Source organism: Thermobia domestica, chromosome 12, assembly GCF_964235325.1.
Source record: "Thermobia domestica chromosome 12, izTheDome1.hap1.1, whole genome shotgun sequence".
NCBI lineage: Eukaryota > Metazoa > Arthropoda > Insecta > Zygentoma > Lepismatidae > Thermobia > Thermobia domestica.
Window position 1 is genome coordinate 27,664,676 of NC_137465.1, and position 27,312 is coordinate 27,691,987.

At 36.3% G+C, this 27,312-nt stretch overlaps 2 protein-coding genes across 3 annotated transcripts in view; both read left to right on the forward strand.

The window, feature by feature from the left end:
• The first annotated feature begins 419 nt into the window (after nucleotides 1–419).
• Nucleotides 420–926, forward strand: LOC145665906 (uncharacterized). The gene has a single exon (XM_081733013.1). It carries the CDS (start codon nucleotides 420–422, stop codon nucleotides 924–926), a length of 507 nt encoding a protein of 168 aa, XP_081589139.1.
• Nucleotides 927–2,159: 1,233 nt separating this feature from the next.
• l(3)neo43 (cytochrome c oxidase assembly protein COX16 homolog l(3)neo43) overlaps nucleotides 2,160–27,312 on the forward strand; it is a 28,296-nt gene continuing 3,143 nt past the window's right edge. Inside the window, exons 1-3 of one of the 2 annotated variants that reach the window (XM_081733571.1) lie at nucleotides 2,160–2,348; nucleotides 10,184–10,295; nucleotides 20,645–21,077. In XM_081733571.1, coding sequence (XP_081589697.1) covers nucleotides 2,233–2,348; nucleotides 10,184–10,295; nucleotides 20,645–20,749 — 333 coding nt within the window. In that variant the 5' untranslated portion in view covers nucleotides 2,160–2,232 and the 3' untranslated portion in view covers nucleotides 20,750–21,077. Of the gene's footprint in view, nucleotides 2,349–10,183; nucleotides 10,296–20,644; nucleotides 21,078–27,312 lie in introns of those variants that run through there. The other variant, XM_081733570.1, reaches the window with a different exon arrangement.

The window sequence follows — 27,312 nt, forward strand, 5'->3', positions numbered from 1 at the left end:
CTGAACTAAACGGTTCATTAAATTCATGACGGACGCCGGTTTTGAGAATAGTTAAGCTGATCTGTGTCTCTTTTACCGCAAAAAAGATGGATGTGAATTGTATGTTGCGCTTTACGTTGATGACGGACTTGTAATAGGAAGTAACGACAAGGATATTGACGGTTTCATCAACGAGTTACAACTTGAGTTCAGAATCTCGATTGGTTCCTTGGAAAATTTTCTGGGAATCGAAATAAAATGTGCAGATGACGGGTCAATCACTGTAAGTCAAGAAGCATATACAGAATTTTGGCACAGTTTGGAATGTCTGACTGTAATCCTGTTTCAACACCAGTTGATCGGGAGGAAGGAACAGCTCTGAAGATTTTACAGGAAAGGTTCCTTATCGTGAAGCGGTAGGTTGTCTCATTTACTTATCAATGGCAACTCGTCCCGATATTGCATTTGCTGTTGATAAGGCACGAAAAATGAAAAAGCCATCGAGATGTAATTGGGGCAATGTAAAAAGAATTTTCAGATATTTGAAAGATACTACATGTTTCGGTATTAAGTACAAGAAAGAACCTGCGGAACTGAAAGTTTTCAGTGCTGCCGATTTTGCTGGGGATAAAAACACAAGACGTTCAACTACGGCTGTTATTGCTACATTTGCTAGTGGAGCCGTAACTTGGACAAGTCAGGTTCAGAAGGTAGTTGCGCTCTCTACTACAGAAGCAGAAATAACTGCTGCTAGTGAAAGGGCTAAGGAGCTGGTGCGGTTGAAGAGAATTTTAAGAGAACTGTCGCAGCTTTCAAATTTGAAATCTTCGTTTACACTCTATGTGGACAATACAAGTGCTGTGAAGTTGTCGAAAAAAATCCTGAATATCACAAACAATCAAAGCATATTGAAGTCCGGCATTTTTATGTACGTGAACGAGTTTTGAACAATGATATTCAAGTCGAACACATTTGTGGGAATGATCAATTAGCTGATCTTCTGACAAAACCTCTTGAACGTGTGCGATTTAACTCATTGCGTGTAAATATTGGTGTTCATTACATTAAATATTTATAAATGCAGTATTTTGAAGGAAGTGTTGGAAGTAAAACTTCATAAGTGCGTTTCGCATCTCAATTGTTTTTTGTTAGTGCTGCTCTCTATTAATAAAAAAAACTTCTATGTTCGTATAATACAGAAGTGTATGTGCTTGTTGCATCAGTGTTGTTCATATAATTTCTTTTGTGGTTATTTCTAGTGTAAAATACCTCACGCTGAGGTTTCCTGTGCTAATAAAGACTCATGTAACAAAGATTGTATTCTGTCATAATTTTTTTAGAGTTTGCTTTCTTAAATAAATAATTTATTATTGTGGGGATTAGGGGGCTTGCCCTCAGGCCTGTAGCCAGCCCAAAAATGTAGGGGTCTCCGATTTAACCATATTATAGTTCATTTGTCAGTCTATCCTGAAAATTTTAGGGGGGCTCAGCTTTCCTCTGGATACGAGCCTGCTTGCCCCCTATATTTTTGAAGAATATTTTAACCACCTTTTAGAAGAATGTATTACGTTTTTAAAATAAGAATAAGTTTTGCACCATACGTGTGTAGAAATGTTTATTGTTGTCGGGGGATTAAATGCTTTGAACAAATATTTAACTTTTCATAAAATAATAAAACTTTAGATTTTTTGAAATGGTCGAAGGTTGTCCTGCTATACTTTTATAGAAAATTGTGTAGTTTCCAGGGGGTATAGGGTTAGGGAGATGCGGGTCAATGGTATAGGTGACCCGGGAGATCCGAAAAAGTGTATTATTTTCTTCTGGTCATTTAATAATACAGTTTTTCGGCTCTTCTGAAACATCTATATTACTGACCCGCATCCAGGGCAGGGGGATCAGTAATCTAGAACCTTGTACGCAGAATTAATAATGTATTCTGTAACAAACTTCGCAAATATTGCGAAGCGTAACGCAACGCAAAATATTAAAACAGATTTTGTTACGTGACGCTAACCAATAAGGAATAACTTCGTAACTTTTATTCTGATCTTTTCACCAAAAATTCCGGATAGTCAACATTGTCTTCAGTTACATTTAGTGAATGGTGTACAGCAACAACATTGCTTCAAGCGAACATCAAAATTGCTCAAACAAGCAAGCATCGAAATTATGTAAACAAGGAAGCATCGAAATTCGTCACCCATGTGGATCAGCTGAAAAGTTGAAGTGGAAAGCAATAGATGCATTTTTAGAATGTTTTTAAGCAACATTTCTAAAATACTGAAGAAGAAATCAGTTCGTTATGGAATTCCTTTCTTTGTATTAGTTATTGGTGGCTCCTTCGGGCTGGAGGAATTCGCGAAATTAAGGTATTTTGAATGTTGCTTAACATTTAAACGATATTGCCGTATAATTTTGTTAAGCAAAAGTTTGGATATTATGTATTAGATACACTGTAAAGTTGCTTTATACTGAAGAGGATGGGAAATATACGATAAAAATTTTGATGTTAGGCATTTAGGCCTGTGATTCATTTGATGAGGCTAGTCAAGATGGTTGACAACGAGATTCAAACCCATGATTTCCACCGTAAATGAGCGGCTCGGGCGAACAAAATGGTATGTCACATTTTGTAACTTTTGAGTAAACTGGTAAAGAAGATTCGATATTTCCATGCAATTCAATGTAATGACACGTATCAAAACCAAACAAGGTTTCCCTGCTTTCTGCAGATACATTTTCCATTTAAAATTGCCTACATACTCTTCTGTGGTTCGATCACAATACGTCCCACGTAATAGTTAAATTTCACCGAAAGTGGCACTTTGCATTATGCTCGCCCGAGCCGCTCGAATGTAAGAGCGGTGACCACGCGAATATTTAGATGTTATAGCACCCCAAGGAATACGATGTAATATATCGGCCTGAGGGGGGCAGCATTTTTTTTATTGAATTTTACGAATGTGAACACATGATCTGAGTCAGTTGTGTGTTCTCTTACCACTTGATATAGAATTTTCTGTAGGTAGTACAACAGTAAGAAGTATCCACGTGCACGGGAGATGAGAAGTAGCTGTTGTAAACAATTACTTTTTTATATATACAAAAAATGCAATTTTTCTTCTAAATATTAATTTTGGTTAGGTAAGGTTAGCTTAGGTCTGTCATTTGGTGACTGGTTAATATTGGGGGGGTGGGGGCGCAAGAAAGTGATTTACAGGAGAAATGAGTTGATAGTCGTGTTCAACTAGTTAAGAAAGCAATCTACACAGTTTTTTGAAGGCAGTAGGAAATCTGTACAAGGGACACCCGGGTTTGGTTCCCGGCGGGAGCTCATGTGGTTCGGATTTCACGTTAATCAGTAGGTCTGCGTCTCAGTGGAAGTGATTTATGTAAGAAAGGAATGTAAATTGTTGGTAACGAAGACAGATGACAACGTGCCCTGTGGGGCTGTAACCTAACATCACTCGCTAACGCTCGCTCAGCAATACTCTGAATTTAGTGTTGGCAACCTAATTTGACGTATGAAACCTTAAAACGACCGAGTCGGAATAGATTACCGCAAAGAAGTAGGTGTTCAGTGTAACTTTAAGTCTTTCCTTAGTTTCATGGTTTGTATGTATTGGCTGCGGCTTCCAAGAATTTGTGCGCTCAGCCTAAACGGGGCCAGCATTTTTTATTTACTTATTTTTTAAATATTCCCTAGTTTTGGTGAGGTAAGGTTAGTTTAGTTTTGTTACTCCCTAACATGAAATAATTTCTCCTGTAAACATTGTTTCTTTTTTTTTTAACCTACTTTTGGGCCACTTTTTTGACAACACCAACACGATTTTATGGTAACTATTTTTAAAAGATATACGTAGAATCGAGGCGTTCACCATTTGACTGTGTATAAATTAAAGTTTGGTGCTGGTCAAGTTTAGACACACCGCATTTTGCAAAATCTGCTGGAAAAATTCAATACACAGCATGCAAAGGCATGTTTATTAAGGAACAAATTTTTGTACAGATTTAATTACTGTACGGAGTCACATATTTGAAAATTTACAGAACAAATTTGGGAAAATTTTACTTTGACAGGAACAGTGACTGGAACCCGTTCTTACGTGTTCAGTCGCTTGCTGGAACTGTTTGTGGATATGGTGCGATGTTATAAGTTCGTGGTAGTTTCTATATTTTCCTTTAGTTGTCTGCCCTTAATGTACAGTTATATGGTAGTTTGCTACTACGATGTCAACTGTTCGTGTCTTCATGTAGTCAGTATGTATCACTGTGTTAGGTTTATGCGCTGGTTATCAAATTTGTGGAAGCACATACATCAGTTTGTGTTTCATATCAACTGTAGAGTTAGTAAATGAGATTGAAAAATCGTTTAATGTATTTGAGGCTAAGAGTGTGAATTCGTCTTTTTAAATAAGTTTGTATTCGATTCAAACATTCATTGTTATTGCTGTGCGACATTGTGTGGTTTAATTGAGTTTGAGAAAACTTGTGATTGTAGTGGTCGAAGTCTGAACCTATTTTCGTCGTATGGTAAGAGTCTGATCTATTAGTTTGTTATAACAGGAAGTGTAAAACGAAATTTTAGTGTCAACGTATGATTCTGAAAGCTTTATGTTACACTTTTCATGGTATTTTATATTATATTTATTCTTGATTTGTTTTGCATTTGGGCATTTTTGTTTTAAATTACTAAATGTGTTTTAATAGGATTCATTTTATGAAGCTATTTTTAGGGGGCGGCAGCGCCATGTACTTTCGAAATTAAGCTTCTGTACATTTTACTTTTTTTTTGGTAACTTTTAGCTGACAAATAACAACTATAACTATTCTATCAGGACTTGTTTCCATTTTGTACTAAAACACAACAACACACTGAGCAGGGCTATGTGATAATATGTAACAAAACACACAACCACGTAACAGTTTTGCCACAATATCTGTTATGTGGTTGTGTGTTTTGTTACATATTATCACATAGCCTTGCTCAGTGTGTTGTCGTGTTTTAGTACTGACAATTAAATATCGTAGTTAAAGATGATGAATAGATTGGATTAGGTTAGTTTAGAAGCTGTTTTTTCACTTCATTTAAAGTGTGTTAGGTTTATCTGTGGTTACCTTTAATACACATTTTGCAGTACTTGTGAATTGCGGTTGTTTAACAGCTAAGTTATCCGAACCGATTTCCGGAGCAGTTTGGGAAGAAGTTGCCAAAGATGTTTCTATTGTCGGGAGTAGTCTAGGAGTGAATTTCTCGCAACAGGTTGTCTGTTTCGATGAAATGATTCCTGAACTCCTTCGAGAACCCGGTCAGATGAATCGGTTCCAGTGAATGTTCTAGTCAAAGTAAAAACTTGCCCAAATTTCTAATAATACGAGTACGTCATGAAACCAGTGTTTAAATAATCGAAATTTATGTTGTGTTGTTATCTGTGAAATGCATATCTATGTTGAAATACTTTAATGAAAGTCTAACCAGTTAAACACGGGTTCGCCCATAAGAAAGCTATTAACTCCTTTCACTAGACTTATTTCTGAACTCTGGTAATTGAAGTGTAAGTTATAAAAGTATATTATAGATGGTTTATCATTATAACTTTCAAAACATCAATATAGTAACCATACGTAAAGCTACAGTAGCTTAAATTTTATGGCGAGTGTAGCTCGTCATTGTGCGATTTGGCAGCGGGAGGCCATGACGAGCTAGACTCGTCATTTCAGTTCAAGGGGTTAAATACAGTATACAAAATGAAGTGAAGTATCTGAAGTCAGTGTGCTAACTTATACTAGCAATAATAGAAGTGGCCGACAGTTAAGGGATCCACATATTTATAAAATTTACGTTAATGATGTGTTATTTTGGAGCACAAATGAGCAAATAATAAAAAATTACCGGGATATTACCTATATTATCCTTAGTAATGTACAAATACATAATCCAACACGTAAGATAATGGTCATGGAACTTCTGTCACTTGGTAGTAGTACAAGGGTCATAACCTGTGTAAAGTTTTTCTTCTTTAGACTAAATAGATTTGGAGTTAGAGGCGATCAGAATTTGGGAAAAAACACATGTACACAGCTTCAGAGATTCTTCACTCTATACTGAACATGTTTTAGCTCAAAATCTAACAAACATAGCTGCGTAGAAAATTTTCTCAGAGAAGTATCAAGGTTTGTAGATTTCAGAGAGAGAGAGAGAAAAAATCAGCGAGATAGCCAACTCTTGTCTTGTTAATAATAATATAACGACTGTTATAACTTAGATTTTTTGGAGCGAAAACTCCGCATTACTAAACAAGAATTATCACGAAAGGTACAGATGTTTTGGTGGTCATTTTTGTCTTAAGCTAAACGAAAATAATCATGAATAAATTGTAATTTTTCAACAATTATTTCTAATGGCCCTCTTAAATTTCCTCTGTGTTAAGTGGGGTATTGTCATTTTGCCCTGCACAAATGGTTTCAAGGACAATAAGAAGGAAATTAGTGAAATAATTATAATTTTTCAACAATTATTTCGAGTAGTGTGCTTAAACTTGACCTTTGCGAAAGTGGTAATGAAATTTCTGTGGATTTAAAGTTGTCCACATTTATTTTCGAGTATCCTAACACTGTGCTATTCGCCTGTCTCCGTTTGCTATCATCCTCTGTGGCACTTCACCTCCTGATGTTAAGAAACAACTTCCCTCACGCAATCTTACGTAGTAAAATTGGAAAGTCACTGAAAGCAAACAAGCTATTAAGGTGTTAAGTAACAATTTTTGCACAGAACTATTTAAGAGGCATATTTGTAGTGTCTCCTCTCAGCCTCACATATATAGAGTGGCCCATAATTGTGAATATGATGTTTGACTGATTGTAGTATTTGTAATTCTGAATAAAAGGTTCGATATGGCAACAGTGTGTAGCTTGAGAGTGGGGATAACGGTCACTGGACTTAGAACCGTTAGTGTATACCAGATAGGATGGCGGAACGGTTCTCCCTAGGACAGTATGTTCTGTGCGTTTGTATTCTGCAACAAACAATTACATGGAAGTGAGACAGAGGATTGCAATCGAGTTTGGAGGAAATGGTCCCCTGTGTTAACAATCGCAAGAAAAAAAAAAAAATTGACGCTACTGGTAGTATTTTGCATGCGTGGAGAGCGGGTAGGCCCCGGAGTTCGCATACCGATGATTATGGAGCTCGTGTGTTGGAAGCCGTTAACTCGTCCCATGGAATGCGGAAATCTCAAAGGCGTATGTCCAAAGACATGCACAACCTGTAGAGAATGATGAAGGATCTGAAAATTAAAGCCATAGTATCTTCGTTTGATAAATGATCTTAACGACGGGGATCCGGATAGGCGCTTGGAATTAGCAGAAAAATGGCTGGGAATACTGAAGGAAAATCTAGGTTTGGAAGAACACATCATTTAGACAGATGAGGCCAGATTTCATGTTTCGGGAGGGTTGACCGACTCAGTTGCGTGTCCTGGAGGGAAGGAAACCGTAAACATCGGTGTGCATGACAAAAGTCCGGTGTCATGCCACAGGATACCAGTACGGGTCTGTTAAGCTCCTTGTGACAACGTTGCCCTTCGTCTCCAGGTATGTATCGATTTGGATACTGCATTAGTAGACCACGCCATGAAGAGCAGAGATTAAAATGCTTATACGGAAAGATAGCTAGTTTGGTTACCACTGTCTTTGAAACATCGTATACCTAATTATGGGCGACCCTGTACTTAGTATAAATGGAAAGATGTTAATACGATATAAGGTGCATAAGTAATTAGGCGATTTTTTTTTTTTTTTTTTTTTTTGTAAAGAAAAAAAATTAAAGAAATATAACCTGGTTTGTGGGGGAACTCTTTCTCAATTTCACCTGTACCAAATCGAGGTAATGTCATATTACTCAATGCAAATCTTTAGCAAAGGGATAGGAAAATAATTAGTGAAATAATTTTAATTTTTGTAACTTCATTTCTAGTGGTGCCTTCAAACTTAACATGTATGCAATTAAAAACAACTAGGTCTATATGTAAATTTCATTCGAATAAGTTTACCTTTATTTATTTATTTATGTATTTATTTTCAATTCAATAATTAATGCTTAATAATAAATTGCCAACAATGTACGAAGACAATTATCCAATAGAATGTTTGTCAAAAGCATCAAACTAAAGAGACGGATTTCCCCTATTTTTGATGTTCGTGAGTGTAGTAGCATAACTTGCGAAAGAAACATAAAAGTCGTATGCATACTATGTAAAGGATTCTCTTGAACGATTATAAATGTTAGTATAACCTAAGAAAACATCAGAATATTAAATTACCGAACAGTTTCGATGGTTTTCTCATCTTCGTCAGCGGTTAAATTAAAACCTCCACTGACGACACTCACTTTTAACTTCTTGCAGTTTTACGGATAATGTTCAGATGAGTAAATGAGTTACCACCTTATATTTGATAAATTGAGGAAATAGTTTATTTTGTCACCAATTCTTGTATATGTGCCAATTCAATGAAAGAGAAAACTGGCAACAGCGTAATGGGTCAATGTTTCAAACTAGTTGTCTTAGTAACTATAACCTAGGATATGTATGTTACAATTATGAAGGGAAAAACAAATGTACAGCATAACAAAATGAAAGCGAAGTTGCATCTTACTAAATGTGGTTAAGATTTACTTTATGAATGCAGCATGATATGTCTGAAGTGGAACAATATTTTGATGTCGAAAAGTCATCCTGTGTTTTTCCTGGAGGAACCAAGAAATTCCCACACACGCAAGGCATATATTGTGTGCAATATGGAGTCTTTTAACTATCGTCGTTTATGCGCATATCCACCGTTACTGACGCGCATGCTCCCTACGGACGTGCTACCGCGTGGGACTCCCTGCCCTAACTCGGGTAGATAGCATTCGTACTTTTTAGTGACCACCTAGCAAGCGTTGTAATTTTTATGCCATATGTCTACACGTCGTATTTATGCAAGTTATCTGATTAATACGGCGTAAGACTGGTGTTAGCTTGCAGAACAGTTAATTCTTCGTGGAAATAAGTGGCTTTGAGTTTAGTGTCCCATCCAGCAGTGAGGCTATATGAGACGTGGACCTACAACTTAACGTGGGGTGAATTAACTGAATCCATGAGTTTCTGCTAGTAGTCGAACCCAGGTCTCCCAGGCCAAAGGTGCGAACGCTATTTACATAGCCACAAAGGAGCTCAGTTCTTTATGGAATGGTTTGAACATAAATCATGAATGGTTTCCAGTGAATACTGCATCATTCCTCTAGTAGCGCAGCATTTGGTTTCGTTAGCAAGGGTTAAGATTAGTATCTGCTCCAGAACTGACTATAGGTGTTCATTCAGTAGTGTGATGTCTGAAGTTTGGGCAGACCAGGGAAAGTACTGTAGTTTATCCCGATGTTCATGAAATCACACCTCAACAAATTCAGTAATGTGAATTGGCGCATTGTCTTCTTGAAGAATTGCGTCATTGGCGTGAAACGACATCTGGAACATAGGATGACGTAATCACTTAAAATGCCCATGAATGACTTAGTAATACGTTCTGTGAGTGTAATAACATGGCTCACGAAATTTCAAACAATTGTGGATCACAGCATAGCAGAACCGCCGCCTTCTTTCATGGCGGGGAGACAGTTTGGAGCAAGCTTCTTTGGGCGACCACTATACATAAACATAACCTGGAAATACGAGAGAGAGAACCCATCGGATCATATTACTAGTTTCCACTTATCGGCGGTCAACTGTGCATTTTGTGTGTGTGTGTGTGTGTATGCGCGGGAAAGTTTTATTGGTGGTAATAAGCAGTTTGGAAGTGATAACCCGACCACCGATGTTCACTTAGGCAACTCACGTCGGACTGTGTCAGTCGCATTTGGCTGTCCTACGTGCTGAGTTTCTCAAGTAGCTTTTGAAACACTCGCTCTATGGTCTTTGGGCCATCATATCAGAGAGGTCTTCCATTTTGCATCACCGCCGCTGTCTGCTTCAGCATACACCTTCATTCTATCCTGCCTGACGTACTACAGATGATAACATACTGCTAACAAAGGTGCGCTGCAATTGCATTCTCAGATCCTCAGTGTTATCAACTTACGTATTGGAAACTACGGGTATTTACATCATTTTGGTAGTCTCTCTTGATATATAGTTTTCGAAATTCAGGATTCATTCTTTTCTTTCAGATATGTATTTACCAAAAAAGATACGTTAAGACCAGCAATTGAAAAGGCAGGAATTCCGATTAAGAAGAAGGGAGAAGTTACATTAGAATCAGAATATGAAAAAATCCAACAGGTATCTCCAATGTTTTATTTATGCATTTCAGTTTGTGTTTGTTTTATCATCATAACATAATAGTGGAAGAACACAGAAAAACATAGCCGTTAGATTTGCAGGGCTTGAACCTCTATTTAGTATTGCCTACCTGTTTTTTCTGTATTGTTCCGTTGTTGTCTTGTGTTTAGTGTATTAAATAATTGAGTAACTTCACATAAAGGGTTTACCAATAAGAACATCAGATTTATGAAATCACGTTTTGGCAATGCTGAATGGATTGGCAATATTAAACTGTGACAACTGTGACAGTTGTGTGCAGTAATCTGTGGCAAATCGTGCTTAAAAAAAAAAAAAAAAAAAAAAAAAAAAAAAAAAAAAAAAAAAAAAAACTGTGCAACTTGTTACACAACTTGCCAGACTGGAATTATTGCACAAAAAGTGCTCGTTTTGTCAAAACTGTGATGTGAACTAGTTGCTCAGATCATGCAATCTCTCCTTGCTGGAATGTTTTCTGTTGGGTTATATCAAGTGTCAGATCTCTGAGAAAAAGCCACGGACAATTCATTAACTGAAAGGAAACACTAATTACACCATTGCGAATTTTCCTCACAATATGTCTGCAAAATTCGATCTTCAGAATCCATTCCACCCACCAAAGCAAAGGAGAACATTTGAATGTTATTATCCTCAAAACACAAAGCCATTGATTGTTTTTCATGATCATTTTCTTGTTCACCTCAACCATGGATAGTGGAAATTTTAAAGTTTTTCTCTCCCTTGGGAGAGCAGTTTTATACTTTGATAAGGCCTCTTCTTTGTAACTGCATCTAGATATTTTATCCTTGGCCTTCCTCTTCCTGGTTTTCCTTCTGCCTTTCCTTCTATCAACACAATGATCCAATCGGAGTGCGGAATAAGATGGTCAAGCATACTGTTTCTTTTCCCTATTATCTTCATAATCTGTCGTCCATCTTTAGCTTCCTTTAGTACGTCTTCATTCCTTTTCCTTTCGGTCCATTCATGATCATAATAATAATGGTAATAAAAAGAATTATTTCATTATCTCATTTTAAAATTCTGATGTTCTTACTGGTAAACTCTATAATCATAACCAAAGTTTCCGCAACTGATATATTCATTTCCACTTACCAGCAAAAGGTTGATCGGTAAGATTTCAGGAATGAAATGTCACTACTCGGAGTGTTTATCTAAAGTGTAGTACCAACGGGGTTTGAACATGAAAGCACATGCACCCAAAGCGAGTGTACTCGTATGACATGAAAGCACTGGTGAGCTCTGAGAATTTGACTTGTCATTAACCATTAATCAATACATGTACGCGGAAGTTCTTTGAAAATAATTCTTCAAATTTTCCACGAACATAAAGAAAGAAAAAAAAAAAAAAACTAGAAAGTTACCGCACAGTCAGGAAGTATGAGTTTTAATACTTGAACTGATGAGACATACCAAAAAGCTGAAGTGATCGCCATTGGAAGTTATGGCAACCGATTGACGAATTAAAAGATTCCATTACAGCAGAAAGCCCTTCCCGTTAGCCTAATGGCTGGCGCAGGTATCCTTGGTGCACAGAGTCTAAGGTTCGATTTCTGCTGAGATAGCAATGAACGCGTGATCGGATTCGACCTTAAACTGTACATCCACATTTCTTATAGTCTCCATGTTGAAAAGGGTCGCTAAATTTGGACCAACTATTACAGCAGAAGTATGACGAGCGAGACGTTTCACTTAATGATCATTAATAAAGGACTTTCTGTAAGAAAATTACAGGGCCATCGTAAAAGATAATACCATGATGGGTGAGGGGAATAAGGCAGATGATTTTATTTTCTTAGTTCAGCGTCTGTAATGTTTGAGTGGGTCGTTACAGCGACATGTGAACGTGTGTTGTCATGACGCAAACCAACATATATCGATTGATCAACGATGGATGCATATATTGTAATATAGAACTTGGTCGCTTAACTGTTGAACGTATCTATCAACTGTTATGATCTATTATTTAAGGTAGATGGGAGGAATTCATGATCAGACGATGCATGAAGATATCATATTTTTTCTCTTTAAGTACGAGGAACAGTAATGTAGCGTTACAACAATTTCTTTCATACAAAGTACGAGGAACTAATTTTTAACGATTTCTATTTATACTCCTACTGCTGGAGTCGAATGATGAGGTGCGGCCTCGGATAGCATAGTCACTAACGCTCTCGCCTTTGGTGCGAGCGGTCTCGGTTCGATTTTCGGTGAGAACACTTGGTCGAAAATGTGCAACTGCTTTTTCAGGCCAGTTATCCTGAGTAAGGTTTTCCTTGGTTTTTCCTCATTCATACCAGGCAAATGCTGGGGTGGTGCACTTCTGGTCACAAAAGTGGGGCTACCTTCCAGAGACTAAGTCCAAAAAGTTTATCCTAGATCCTTATGTTTCTCGGATTTCCTTACGAAAGAAATGTATTTTTCCTTCATTCTGTTACACAGCAATGTATATATTCTCTAATAGAAAGAGACCATCTGGACACTGCCTCCAAGTAAATATTTAGGTGGCATATAAAAAACAATTATAAAATATGAGAATAAATAAATAACAGTAAAAAACTGGCATACTGTAAGATACGAGATTAAAATATGTGGAAAGTACACCGTCAACAGAATAGTAACAGAATAGCCTCTAAATTGTGTTCAGGCTTGGTCAAATTCCGAGCGGTCGCAAGCTGATCATTTGTTAGTAAGTAATAAACATGTTCAGAACTTCATTTTAAAGGGTTCCCCGTGATGATTAGACAGAAAATATCTATGTCACTTTTATATATTGAACAAATATTTGAAAGCTGTCCTCTTTTCACCTTAACTTTTTTTTTTTTAAACCGAGTTTCACTTTTCTAACACAATGTGCTTATCTTTAACACCTTTTAAATCCCTCTTTCTCTTATGATACACATGTTAATGAATTTAACATGATAAAAACCCAACTGGAGCCAACTGCTAAATACACTTATGTTTAAACACATAATTTCAAACGGTTTATCCGTTTTGCTGTCATACGACCACGATGTCATTTTTAAGTATTGAGACACAGAGAGATTCTCCTTTTCTTCCTTTAAAAGCGGAATTTCTAAAAATGCTTGGACATATGCCCACTCGTTTTTAATAAGAAATTTATGTACAAAGTTTCATCTTCCTTCCTAACGTGAAAAACTGTTTTTGGCATACATTTTGGAGTCTCTCTTAGGATGTCCATTTTAATGAAAATGATAGCAACCCAGTTCGAGGTATATATTAACTGTTTTGAAAGTTCCCTTTCAAATAGTCGTGCCATTTCTCGTTATGTTAGAAAAGTCTTTTTCATTTGTATAATATATAGGGTCTTACTGAACTATACCGACAAACTGAAAGAGGTGATTCCTCACATCAAAATAAGAGAAAAAGTACATACGGATCTATGGCGAAAAGTGCATAGTTTCAGAGCGAGGACTGTCCAAAATCGCGAAAAGCCAAATTTCAATAGGCCCTATTTCGAATTCGAGAAACTGTGGAAGGTGGTTCTTATCAGCGTAAAGGAAGTCACGCAGACACAATCCAAAAGTGCATATTGCATCAATTTTCAATACGTGTACCGGTATTAGTGTAATCTATCATACTAATAACAATTTAAGCTTGAATGCCGAAACATTCTTCAGTTTCATTTCTCAAGATATTTTCTTTCCCCTTTAGCCATTATTTTGTCAATAGCTTACAAAATACTAGTGCCAAACTTTTTACATGTATAGTCTTTAAAATGTTTTCCCATACTTTTACACAACTGTCCCAGATTTAGTCGATATTTTCCTTAACACGTTCTCAGTGTTAAAAGTTGTTCATGTAATAATTTAGCATTAGCACCTAACTTAAAAGGTGCTTCTAACAGGTGCTAAACGAGAAAATTAAACTGAATACACACAATATCATGTTTAGGTTACTAATCTTGCAAAAGTTGATTTGCTCATGGTATCGTATGCTTTTATTTCTTACTGCTGTAACTTAGGTCACGATTTTTCTGGTCCACATGAGTCTGGATTTTGTTTTCCAGACCTGGTTTCACTTGAATAAACCTAGCGACCCGGAATGATGTATAACACGTAAGATAAATATGGATAGAACATTGTCAAATCAAGTTGTTTGAGTAAAATCAATAATAATAATTAGAGCAACCCACATTATGCTTTATTTTTTGTTTAATTATGCTTTATTTTTTCCAAATTATTCTTTATTGTTAATTTCAATCATCGTTTTACATTAATCGTGTATAATGTATAATATTTATTATATATTAAATATTCTAAATATCTTAATATATTTATTATTTTATGCAACCAATTTCTTTCATATTTAATGAACTCTACTTAATGCATTGTAAAGAGATATCTGCTCCTGTCAGTTTTTCTTATCACTTGTGTGCACCTCAGAGGTGCATGTATACAGAAAGGGAAAATAAAAGATGCCACCAAAAAGTACAGAAAGTGCTCAAGTTCAAGAGGTACACATAACAATACAGTGTGTAGTTCTTGTATACTATTCATTGTTGGCGAAAAATTTTCTTCTTTTACAGTTTTCTTTTCTCCACATCAAAGAATTACACCGAAAAGAAGTTTACAGGCATAAAAATAAGCTTTTCATTGTTTCATTATGTTTTCAATGATTTTGCGTTGTAAATATTGGTTTTAAAAAAAATATGAATACAGTATGTTAAACTTGCAGATATATATATATATATTAAATTATGCTTTATTTTCTAAAATTATGCTGTTAAAATTAGTTTCCTCTGGACCCTTAGACAACCACAACCATGTTTAAGGTACCAACCATATGTGTAAATTGTTATTATGCTTTTGGGTTGCTCTAATAATGATAAAGTATATGCGCATGCATCTTCTTCAAATTACCCAGGGCTCTCCATGCGGAAGTTACGTGCTTAAAATATCGCACATCAGGATTTGGAATCGAATTTAGCACGTAACGTGACTTTTGACCTGATCATGACACAGTATGGTCCTTATGACAAAGCGGGTAGGCCCTTTTATACTCAATGTGACCACAATATACACATTATTTTACCTTGTACTCATCCTTGTTGTTGTAGTTATTGAAGTTACTATTTAATAAATTTCTTGTTTCTTACTGTAGTCAAATAATCACATTTGTGTATGTATGTTGACAGAAGGATGTGTGTATGCGTGTCATTTTCAATTATTGCACTTTGAGACCTCTGTGTTATGTTGAGCTTCATTATTTCCCCCCCCCCCCCCCCCCTAATATTAATAGCCTGATTCAGACACTGCTTTAAGCAAATAAATGCTCGAAGGTGTTCTCTTAAGAGCAAGTGGACGTACAACACCTTTTACGTTTATAATGAGCAGTTTCTAGACTAAAAATTTTCAAAGGATCAATATGCAGGCATAACATAATATTGACAGCCTTATTATTTGTGCATTAATTTAATAATACTTACTAATCCTTCAGTTTTTACCTTCTGTCTGAAAAAGAAGAAAAATATACACAAAATACAATATATACAAATAATGGAGTTAATTTCGAAGAAGCAGCTCTTAATTTATTTTCGTTTTATTATTACTTTTTCAGCTGTTTCGCATTACTCGATAATGATATAACCGGAGCGTAGTCGCTAACGTTCTCGCCTTCGGTTCGATTCTCGGCGGGGGCACTCGGTCTAAAAAGTGTACAAAAAGCTTTTTCAGGCCAGTCATCCTGAATGAGGTTTTCCTCATTCACACCAGACAAATGCCGGGGTGGTACCTAACATATAGGTCCCAGGCCGCTTTCTTCCTCCCTTTCCCCGGATAGTGTGCTCGCCGAGGGACGTCATCCCTCATATACTAACGTGACGGGCTAACATGGCCGTAGATGTGGATAACCCAGAAATCTAAATCCCTTCCTTAGAGGTTACATTGTTCTGATAGAGTTTTCTAAGTCACATTTTTCTTATTTCATCTTTTTTTAAACTTTTATTTATTTGTTCTTACTTGTGCCCGTCTCCTTTAGCCTAACCGGCATAACCGTAGGACGTAAAACTCAAAGATTTCATTTTTTTTTTTTTTTTTTTTTTTTTTTTTTTTTTTTTTTGTTCTTACTTGTATCCTATTGGAAGTTAACTTTCTGAATCATAGTAATTAGTTCTTGAGATTAAAATACAGTGCCGTTTTCAGCTTTTTGTATAAAATTCTGCATTTTGCAAGTCAGTTATTATAAAGCAAAGCGGAACAAAAGTTTACAAATTTTTTTTTACTACTTGATTTTGCAGCTGTCTATTAAATCTCATATATGTGCCAAGATGCATAAACATGAGCAAAAAGAACACATCCGTTGCATTATGTGTGAAGCCAAATACAACTACACTTGAACATTAGGTCGTGCGAAGCACCTCAAGATATGAAACAGAACATTAACATTTACTAGCTATCAAAAAGGTTTTATCAGCTACAGAAAGTAAGGCATATGAAGCCTTTTTAATGGCACTGTGAACAGAATTTCGAAAAAGATGATTAGCATTTTCACCGTTGTCGCTAACCACACAAGAATCACGATGGCTTAAGATAGTTATAGTGGAAACCTATGTTACGTGTATACGCACGAGGTGTGATCAAAACATACGGTGTATAATTTTATTAGAAATAAAGTAATACGTTTACATGGAATTTGATTTAATCTTCTTCAGTATTGTCCTTAGCTAGCAATGCACTTATCCAATGTTGAATCTATGGCTGGAAGCATTTCTGGAACAACACTCTTAACACGTCATCGCTCTTCTGCCTCTAGAAGCCAACTAACATGTCACGACTCGTTCAAATTCGACACTGACTGTACCAATGGTTTAGGCTACCGTGCTTACTGGTTGAAGCGGATATATCTATAGATGGCACTGTGCAACTACATTCATCGTAATTTGATTACACCTTGTAATTGTTAGCTGTGTGATTTCTATTTTTCTGTTCCCGATAATCCCATTTTCATTCATGTGGCTTTACAATGCTGCAGTGAAGGCAGTGAAAATTGACCGCTGGTGATCGTTCAATAAATCCATAATACAGTAGAGAAAAACAAGGGGTGTTCTTTTCGAATTTATTTGTAAGAGCTCTTTAAGCGGGTTACATTAATTAACAACGAAATAAAAACTGGTAACATTTAACATCTTCAAATGTTAATTTATAAACCATGTATAGCAGTATTTTCCGTGTAACGTGGGTTCCTGTCACCACGGCATGGTGCGTCCTCAGGTTGCGGATCGAGGAGAAGACCTCTAGATATAGAGGTTAGCTGCGAATTAAGGCTACCAACCTCATCCCATATTATTATTATTATTATTATTTAAAAAAAAAAAAAAAAAAAAAAAAAACACTTGTTCAGAAGCATTCACGAAAGCCTCGGACAAGGACTGGTAACTTGGCACGACCTCAGCAAAAGAAAATAGACATGAAATTTGGAATATTAGAAATCCTTATAGGGCAGGCACGTTAAAATTCGTAACGAGTGAATTAGAGGAATACAGGATGGACCTAGTAGGAGTTCAGGAAGTTAGGTGGGAAGGAAATGGATCTGTGAATTCCGGAAATTTTACGTTCTTTTACTGGGAAGGAAATAAAAATCACCAATTAGGAACAGGGGTTTTCGTTCACAAACGAATATTACCAACAATTAAGCGGGTTGAATTTGTTACTGACAGACTTTCTTTTATTACTCTTAAGGGTCGGTGGTGTGATATTATTGTTTTAAATGTACATGCCCCAACAGAAAATAAGGATGACGATACAAAAGACAATTTTTACGAAGAAGTGGAACGGATATTTGACCAACTCCCGCGATAATATATGAAAATTCTATTAGGAGATTTCAATGCGAAGGTAGGACGAGAGGATATTTTCAAACCGATTATAGGGAACGAAAGTCTACATAGGAAAGTAAAGACAACATTGTTAGACTCGTGAACTTTGCAACATCCAAAAACCTAATCGTGAAGAGTACAAAATTCCCACATCACGACATTCATAAATACACTTGGACATCACCAGATGGGAAAACACACAATCAAATTGATCACGTTTTAGTAGATAGAAGAAGGCAATCTACCATAATTGATGTCCGGTCGTTTAGAGGGGCTAATTGTGACACTGATCACTACCTAGTAGCAGCGATAAGAGAGAGGTTATCGTTGAATAAAGGAAATATTCAATGTCCGAAAACGGAGAGACTTAATTTAAAGAAATTAGATGAGAGCCAGGTAAGAGAAGAATACCAGGTTGAAGTTTCGAATAGATTCTCGGCTTTAGAAGATCGGAGTGCACTAATGTTGAGGATACTTGGATTGAAATTAGAGATAGCATTAAAATTTCAGCAAAAGAAAAATTGGGACACGCGGAAATACGTAGGAACAAACCATGGTTCGATCAGAATGCACGGGACATGTATAAGGGGATTAACGAATTTAAGAAAGGCTATCAACCTCGTGCTTATATAGCTGACGGAACAGTTCTCACTGATACGGATAGCATCTTAAATAGATGGAAAGATTTCTTTGACAATTTGCTGAACACACAGTCAAAATCTAATGTGCGTGGAGAAAAGGAGATACATACCGCAGATGTATATTCCAGAACCCAACCGAATAGAAGTAGAAACCGGTATAAAGAAATTAAAGAAACACAAATCTCCGGGTGTAGACGAAATTCCGGCTGAGTTAATTTTAGCTGAAGGCGGAAAATTGTGGAACAAGATACACAAACTCATTCTCGTTATCTGGAACAAGGAAGAATTGCCACAAGAGTGAAAAGAATCAATCATTGTTCCAATTCACAAGAAGGGGCGACAAAACTGACTGTAATGATTATCCAATATTCTATTAGGAAGATTGGCCCCATACGCAGATGAAATTATTGGAGATTATCATTGCGGATTTAGACGAAATCGATCAACTATCGACCAAATATTTACTATTCGCCAAATACTCGAAAAGAAGTGGGAATACAATACCCCGGTACATCAACTATTTATTGATTTCAGAAACGCTTACGACTCGGTTAGGAGAGAAACATTATCAACGTTCTTACAGAACTTGGAATACCGAGAAGCTAATTAGATTAAGATATGTTTAAATGAATCCCAAAGTAAAGTCCGGGTAGGAAAATTTTTTCCACGAGCTTTCACTTCGAAAATGGCCTGAAACAAGGAGATGCGTTGTCGCCATTATTATTTAACTTTGTTCTCGAATACGCTATAAGGAAAATCAAAGATAGCAATCAGGGCCTAGAGTTGAACGGTATTCACCACGTTATGGCATATGCTGATGATGTAAATTTAATAGGGGGTGACAGGAGAACAATAGAAAGGAATGCAGAGATCTTATTAAACGCTTGCAGGGACATGGGTTTAGAAGTAAATGCAGAGAAAACTAAATGCATGTAAGTGCGTCGGGACCATAATAAGGCAAATTATGGATGCGTTAAAATATTAAATAATACTTTTGATAAAGTGGATACTTTCAAATACCTAGGATCAATATTAACAGACGAAAATCATATTCACGAAGAAATTAAATGTCGACTAAGAGCAGGGAATCCGTGTTATTATTCAGTTTAAAATCTCTTGTCGTCGCGAATTCTGTCGAGGAATTTGAAGCTTAAAATATATAAAACGACAATCATGCCTGTTGTTCTGTATGGTTGCGAAACATGGTCGCTTGCTCTGAGAGAAGAACATACACTGAAGGTATTTGAGAATAAGATCCTGAGACTAATATTCGGACCCAAGAGGAACGGGAATGGGGAATGGCGGAAACTTCATAACGACGAACTACATAATTTTTACCGTTTACCAAACATTGTTAGAGTCATCAAGTCTAGGAGGCTTAGGTGGCAGGTCATGTAACTAGGATGGAAGAAAGTAGAAACGCTTTCAAAATCTTGGCTGGAAGACCAATCGGAAAACGACCATTAGGAAGACCTAGGCGCAGATGGGGGGACAATATTAAGATAGATCTCCCAGAGATAGGAATACAAAGTAGAAACTGATAGATGTCAGTGGAGAGCTTTTGTGAATGCGGCATTGAACCTCCGGGTTCCATAGGCCATAGAGTTAGTTAGTTAAATATAGCAGTATTTTTTAAAATTAAGAATTTTAATAAGTTTTTCATTTTTCAAAGCATTAAAAAAATTAACGAAAAAAAAAAGATATTTTGTTTAATGTGAAAGGTCTAGATATGTAACATCCTTCGTAGAATGTAAAAAGATGAGACTGACATGAACACTGACCTTGTGTGCACAACAACAACTTTGTATGACTAATCTTTCTTTTTCATTTTCCAGATGGATATCGACACATGGGAAAACAAAAGAGGCCCAAGACCTTGGGAAGAAGACACAATGAAGGAGAACCTGAAACGCATGGAAAAGAAAGTGAAAGCTGAGTAGACGTGAATACACTGAGAATCATTAGTGTGCCGTGTTTAGGATGGCTGGAGTTGAAAGATGGAAACCTTACGTGCCATTTACGGTTGGAGAATTGTGCAATGTAGAAAACATGGATTACTGGACCAACAATAAAGTGCGTGTTCTAGGACTTGTTCGTGAGTTGACCGGAGAATTCGAGTGTAATTTGTACAGTGTTGCAGATAAGGATGGGACATTCAATATTAGAATGGAAATGAGTTTGCTAGAGCACTTTCCACCATTGAATACAATCATTGAAGTCTTCGGAGAGTTGGAAGTTTCTGCAGGAGGGCCACTGCTTCGAGCAAAGGTTGGTAACCTATAAAACTCTCTAATAAAAAGTAGTGAAAAAAAGTTGGTTGTACATCCGGTGGCAAGAAAATCACGAAATTTAGTCAGTCAGTCACGAACAATTTCCATGGGTAACTTTCAGACTTTGAAGGGATCTATGAGATATATATACGCAAAGTTGGTGTAAACCTCTAGATGAACCACCTTATAAATCAACTATAAAGATATTCACGTTGCTCTTTCATATTCTGTTACATATTCCTTTAAATAATCATTTAAACGTGAATTTTTTATTGATTGCTGACAATAACTAAAACTGTTTACTGAGGAAGGATTAATGGGTATTAATTGGACGGGTTAAAGTTGCAATGGTGTAAGTCAAACTTCCTTGTTTCCCAAAAATTAAAGCAAAATGCACTGTAATAAATTCGGGAATAGATGCTTTCTTTTGTCACTGTTAGAATTAGAGACTGTCATCTATTAGCAGTTCAATGAAGCTCTGACTTGAGTTTTCTGTTAACAGATTGACTTTAGATCTGGTTTGTGTTTCTTCTCGAAAAAGTGACTTAGACCACTGCCACTTTAACCTCTTCAATTATACAGGTAATTGCGATATATATATTATATCTATCTATCTATCTCCTTCTCTCTCTTTATATATACAGTATATACGAAGAAATCAATAGTTGCAAATACAAAGTTCAGGAGGCTTCCAGTGTGGGTTTCCACATTGTACAAATCTTGAGTTATTATGCTTCTTCTTTCGTAGTTGGTAGCAACGGTAAAGGTGTCGATGATATTATCTAACTTTCATCCAGAGTGCCCATATCAGAATTAAATTTTGGTTCCTTCGTTCGAATGAAAAAGACCGTGTGCGTCTGTCTTTCTATGAACGATGAAGATTTGTTTCTTTGCTCAGTTCTGCTTTTACAGTGTTGTGTTTTCTATCTATTAGGTGTTTCGAAAGACCTAGACTGGAACACTAACAAGGAACGGACCTGAACGTGTCATCCGGACATCCGAATCAAACCTTGTCCAATAAACATAACAAAGATATGTTCATGCACAAAAAATTAGGTGACATGAATAACGGAGTAAGCCCATGGGGCCCGTTAACCCTGTTAATGTAAAGAAAATCTAGACTGCAGTAAATAGCTATTGCATCAACACTGTTCATAGGAAAGTCATGGTTTATAGTTCATTCTCTTCAGCATGAAACAAGCTTTTCAGAGGTGCTATGTATTGGGACCCATAACGTACGTGAATAGGGAAAATTGGGAGAGTGCCGGGAAAATTCGTCCAGAAATCCCTCCCAACAACTTGGCCCCCTCAGGAGTGGTCCTAGATAAAAGTACACAATCCAAGTGCATCTGGAAAAATACTACAGGGGATAAGAAATGAGTGTATGAGCGGAATGGTTGTTTACTAATACGCTCTGTACATAAAAAAAACTACCTATAAAGGCAACATAATATAAAAAATGTAAACGCAGTATTATTTATCCTGGTTTCAAGAATTATACCACATTCTCTGTAAAATGAAGCGTGTTTCAATAGTTATCACGCATATTGTTCCGTGACATGTGGAGGGGGAAATTGGGGATAAGTCGCAAGAATGTCTTCCAAAATAGCTCTGTTGTGGAGTTGTGCGTACTCTGAAGCGACACGGTAGGAATAAATTAAAGGACATTTTAATGGGCGATAAAGTGCACATCCGAGAAATTTAACATAGGGAAGTTCAAAACTTATGGGAGACATCCAATTCTTCAGAGCGTACGCGCCTTTGGCGTGAGAGACCCGGGTTCGATTCCCGGCGGGAGCTCATGTGGTTCGGATTCCACGTTAATCAGTAGGTCCACGTCTCATATAGCCTCGCTGCTGAAAGGGACGCTAAACTAAAATCAATTCAACTCAACCAATTCTTCAGAGAGGAATTTCCCCCTCATCCTTCCTGATAAGTCGCACACTGGTAGGAGTACACAATTAAAGTATACCTTGAAAATTCTATGAGGTATATGGATAGGAGATATATCCGTAAAACAATGGAAAAGATATAGTATGACAGTAAGAACGGAATAGAGAACAAAAGGGCATGGGTGAGGGTGTTGGTGGATAACGTGGGTTTATCCGAATACAGCTGTAGCACAGTTGCTGCTTAAAACGCTTGCTTCACTCTACAGACAATGTGGTACAAATCTTTATCAGGACAAACAGTATTGCATTTATATTTTTTATATTATGTTCTCTTTATAGGTTAGGTCATAGGTTTTGTATGTACAGAGCGTATTGGTATACGACTTTTCCCCTCATATCTATTCCGTGCGCTTTTAGCTGGGGCTCTTCAGAGGGGGCCAAAGTTGACGGGCGAGATATCTGGAGGGAATTGTTCCAACATTCTCCCAATTTTCCCTGTTCAAGTTCGTTATGGGTCCCAATACATATTGTAGGGAAATGAAATGGTTGGCAACGAGAAACACAAGTTTTTAACGCCAAGTATGTGATGTTTAAAAGAAGAAGAACTATGTTAGCATGTTGTTTATGGATAATTCAAACTGTAATGGCTAATAAGTTAAGGTGTTAGGAGCTGAGCAATTTATGATAGGATGACGGAATAAGTGATCCTCAATTTAGGAGAGAGTTTAGTGATTGTAGAAGTGTTATTGATAATAATAAACGTGTGATATGATCAACGATTGAATTGTAATTAGAGATATATAATTTAGTTATTGTCCATTGTACAAGTTAAGCCTAACCGGCACTATAGGTGAATTATCTACATTATCAATTGGCGACGAGGTAATTGGAACCTACAAAGGCAAGTGAAAATGCAGTGCAATTCGGAAGAAAGAAATTTTAAAACAGAACGGCCACAGAATTATGTGGAAAATTGTTGGTTGTCAGAGCTTAAGAAACGTGATCTGTTAATTCGATATTTGGTTCGAGATGTGTGTTACCTTAAGAGAATAATCATGAATCAGAAGGCACAGCCATATGAATGCTTCAGTTGTTACCAAAAATCATACATATCAGCTAAGCGTTGTAAATTTTGCTTATTAAGCCATGCTGATGATGTGTGTCCTGCAGCAAATAAATTATGCTTCAAATGTCGACAGTCGGGAAATTTTGCGTATGTATGTTTATTCATTCAGAATTCACATCAAGTTCCAAACTTACCATCGAAAGTTTGTAAGAATGCAAGTTTTTAACGCCAAGAATGTGATGTTTAAAAGAAGAAGAACTATGTTAGCATGTTGTTTATGGATAATTCAAACTATAATGGCTAATAAGTTAAGGTGTTAGGAGCTGAGCAATTTATGATAGGATGACGGAATAAGTGATCCTCAATTTAGGAGAGAGTTTAGTGATTGTAGAAGTGTTATTGATAATAATAAACGTGTGATATGATCAAAGATTGAATTGTAATTAGAGATATATAATTTAGTTATTGTCCATCCTGTACAGAAGCACAATTTCATGTAAAGAATAATCTGAGCAAGGCGAAAGAGCAGGTTGAAACAAAAGAAATTTCTGAGAAGAGAGTTATTGGAATCCACTCACTCCAATTTAACACACCAATTGAAGTGCAAAAGAAAGCAAAACGAATTCCACCGACATACGTACGAATACAAAAACACAACCAACAACAACAACAGGGAAGGACTCAATCTATAGAATCAAAAGAAAATGATCAGACCAATGCTACTGTAAACAAACTGAATGAAGAAACTTTTGTACAACCTCAACTACGGCAATTACAGACAGAAGATAATGCTCGGAAGGATCGTGATGAAAGGAAGTTAAACCTGGCTAATCGGGAAGAAAGATTAAAATCAAAAGAGGTGAAACCAACTCAGAAATGTGGCACTACGATCAAACTGCTTCCACCGTCAGAAGAAACAAGAAATTGCGGCGAAGTACACAACCGAAGAGATTTCGGACATTCAGCGCTACGGAACAAACGTAAAAAATGTAAAAAGAAGAAGAAGGATTCTTGGTGAAGGCTTGATAAGTGAAGGAAGGAGAGGGGAAAAAAAGAAAAAAGAAAGGAGGAAAATGTTGTAGGGAAATGAAATGGTTGGCAACGAGAAACACAAGTTTTTAACGCCAAGTATGTGATGTTTAAAAGAAGAAGAACTATGTTAGCATGTTGTTTATGGATAATTCAAACTATAATGGCTAATAAGTTAAGGTGTTAGGAGCTGAGCAATTTATGATAGGATGACGGAATAAGTGATCCTCAATTTAGGAGAGAGTTTAGTGATTGTAGAAGTGTTATTGATAGTAATAAACGTGTGATATGATCAAAGATTGAATTGTAATTAGAGATATATAATTTAGTTATTGTCCATTGTACAAGTTAAGCCTAACCGGCACTATAGTTGAATTATCTACATTATCACATATCACCTCTGGAAAGCTTGTTTTATGCTGAAGAGGATAAAGTATAAACTATGACTTTCCAATGAATAGCGTTGGTGCAATAGCTATTTCACTGCGAGGGGTTAATGGGTCCCAGGGACTTACTCCGTTGTCTATGACTTTTATTTTTATTTTTTTATTTTATTTTTTTAATTTAATTTTATTTATTTATTTATTTTATTTTATTATTATTATTATTATTATTATTATTATTATTATTATTTTTTTGTGAATGAACATATCTTTGTTTATCGAATGGACTAGTATTGATTCGGATGACACGTTCATGTCCGTTCCTTGTAAGTTTCGAAGAAGAGTTCACACACTAGAAGCCTATTATTCTTTCTTTAAATAGAGCAAATTAGAAAATTGTAGGGATATGAATCTGTCTGAATTAAAATAGATTGCTGTTACAATTATTATTTACATTGCTTAACTTGATACATCTCATTAGTTGGTCAGGGAAACGATTTACCCTTCTATGGAAGCATTAAAGGATGCAATTCGAGTATGATTTTTTTTAACGTAAACGTCTGCGGTTACTAGAATAGGTTTGCAAGTTTCGACAAAGCATAAAAATTGATGCTGATTGTAATGTACATTGATAACCATATGTATCAACTAACAAAACACATACGCTTTCCACTGAAAAATCATTGTGAATGAAAAAAAAAAAATAATAATAATAATCATAGTTGGGCAAAGAGCTGTGTCTGTCCTACTGATTATTTCACACAAATCGCATACTGGTAAATCAAAATGCATTTCTCTATTTAAGAAACTTTCATTTATCAATTTCAGAGGTCAATTTATTTGGAATCAATAACAATCGACAAGTATCAACGGTAATGGAAAGGTAGCGGAAGTTGGCCAGAACCTTTATTTAAAGGCTGGATCCTAGCATTCACTTGATGAAACAGGGAAAACTTCAGCCAGGGGGCCCAGCTACCGGAATCTTGGTGGCGAAGCAAGAATGTTAACCACTAGTGTACACGCACGGTTAACTTTTTAACAGTGAAATTTCTGATTTTTTTCTCTATTGATATCTAGTTTTCAATTAAGGCAGTTTCTGGCCATGCGTTATTTCGTCTGTAAAATTGTGGTATCTCAAATTATGAATATGTTAGTATTCACACGTGCTATGGAAAGTGGAAGTGGTATTATTGTGTGTTCCTTTCATCTGCAGTGGCACGAAAAGCACAAATTGGCCACACGAACGTCATTTTCCTTGGAAACCTGTGATGTCTGTTTTATCACATGGAAACATGTGTGTTAAAACAAGGGGAGTCTTCTTATAATTGTGGCAAATATATAGCATAAACTTAAGGATTATTTCTGTTGCTTCATAGTTGAAGAAAACTCTCGGAGTTACTGTAATGTTTTCCCCTATCTTTTTAATAATTCTAGCAAGTCCGTTATATTGAATCATATGTAAAATCATGAATGATCATACACATTCTTTTTCTGTAAAACGAAACGTCTAGTACATATCTCTCTTCAAAGTGCATCATGTAGAGATCAAATGTTATGTTTATTTAGCGTCAGTTGTTTGAGATATCGATATATGGTCGCTGCTTCCAGTTAACATCCACATACTTCCTGGTTCTTCCTTCAACTTTTCTCCTACGTAGTATTTTATAAGCTTTTGAGTAGCAAATTAATGGGCAACCAATCTATTTTCTTCAGCCTCTATCATAGCCAAAATTATCGTTTTCGCCTGCTGCTTTAGATGTTTACTTCTAACCTGCTCTTGACAAACGCAGTATCACATCTTGATCTTTCAAACTTTTGTGTTCGTAATTTTCGTTTTCGTGTTAAAATTCATACAAAGTTCAT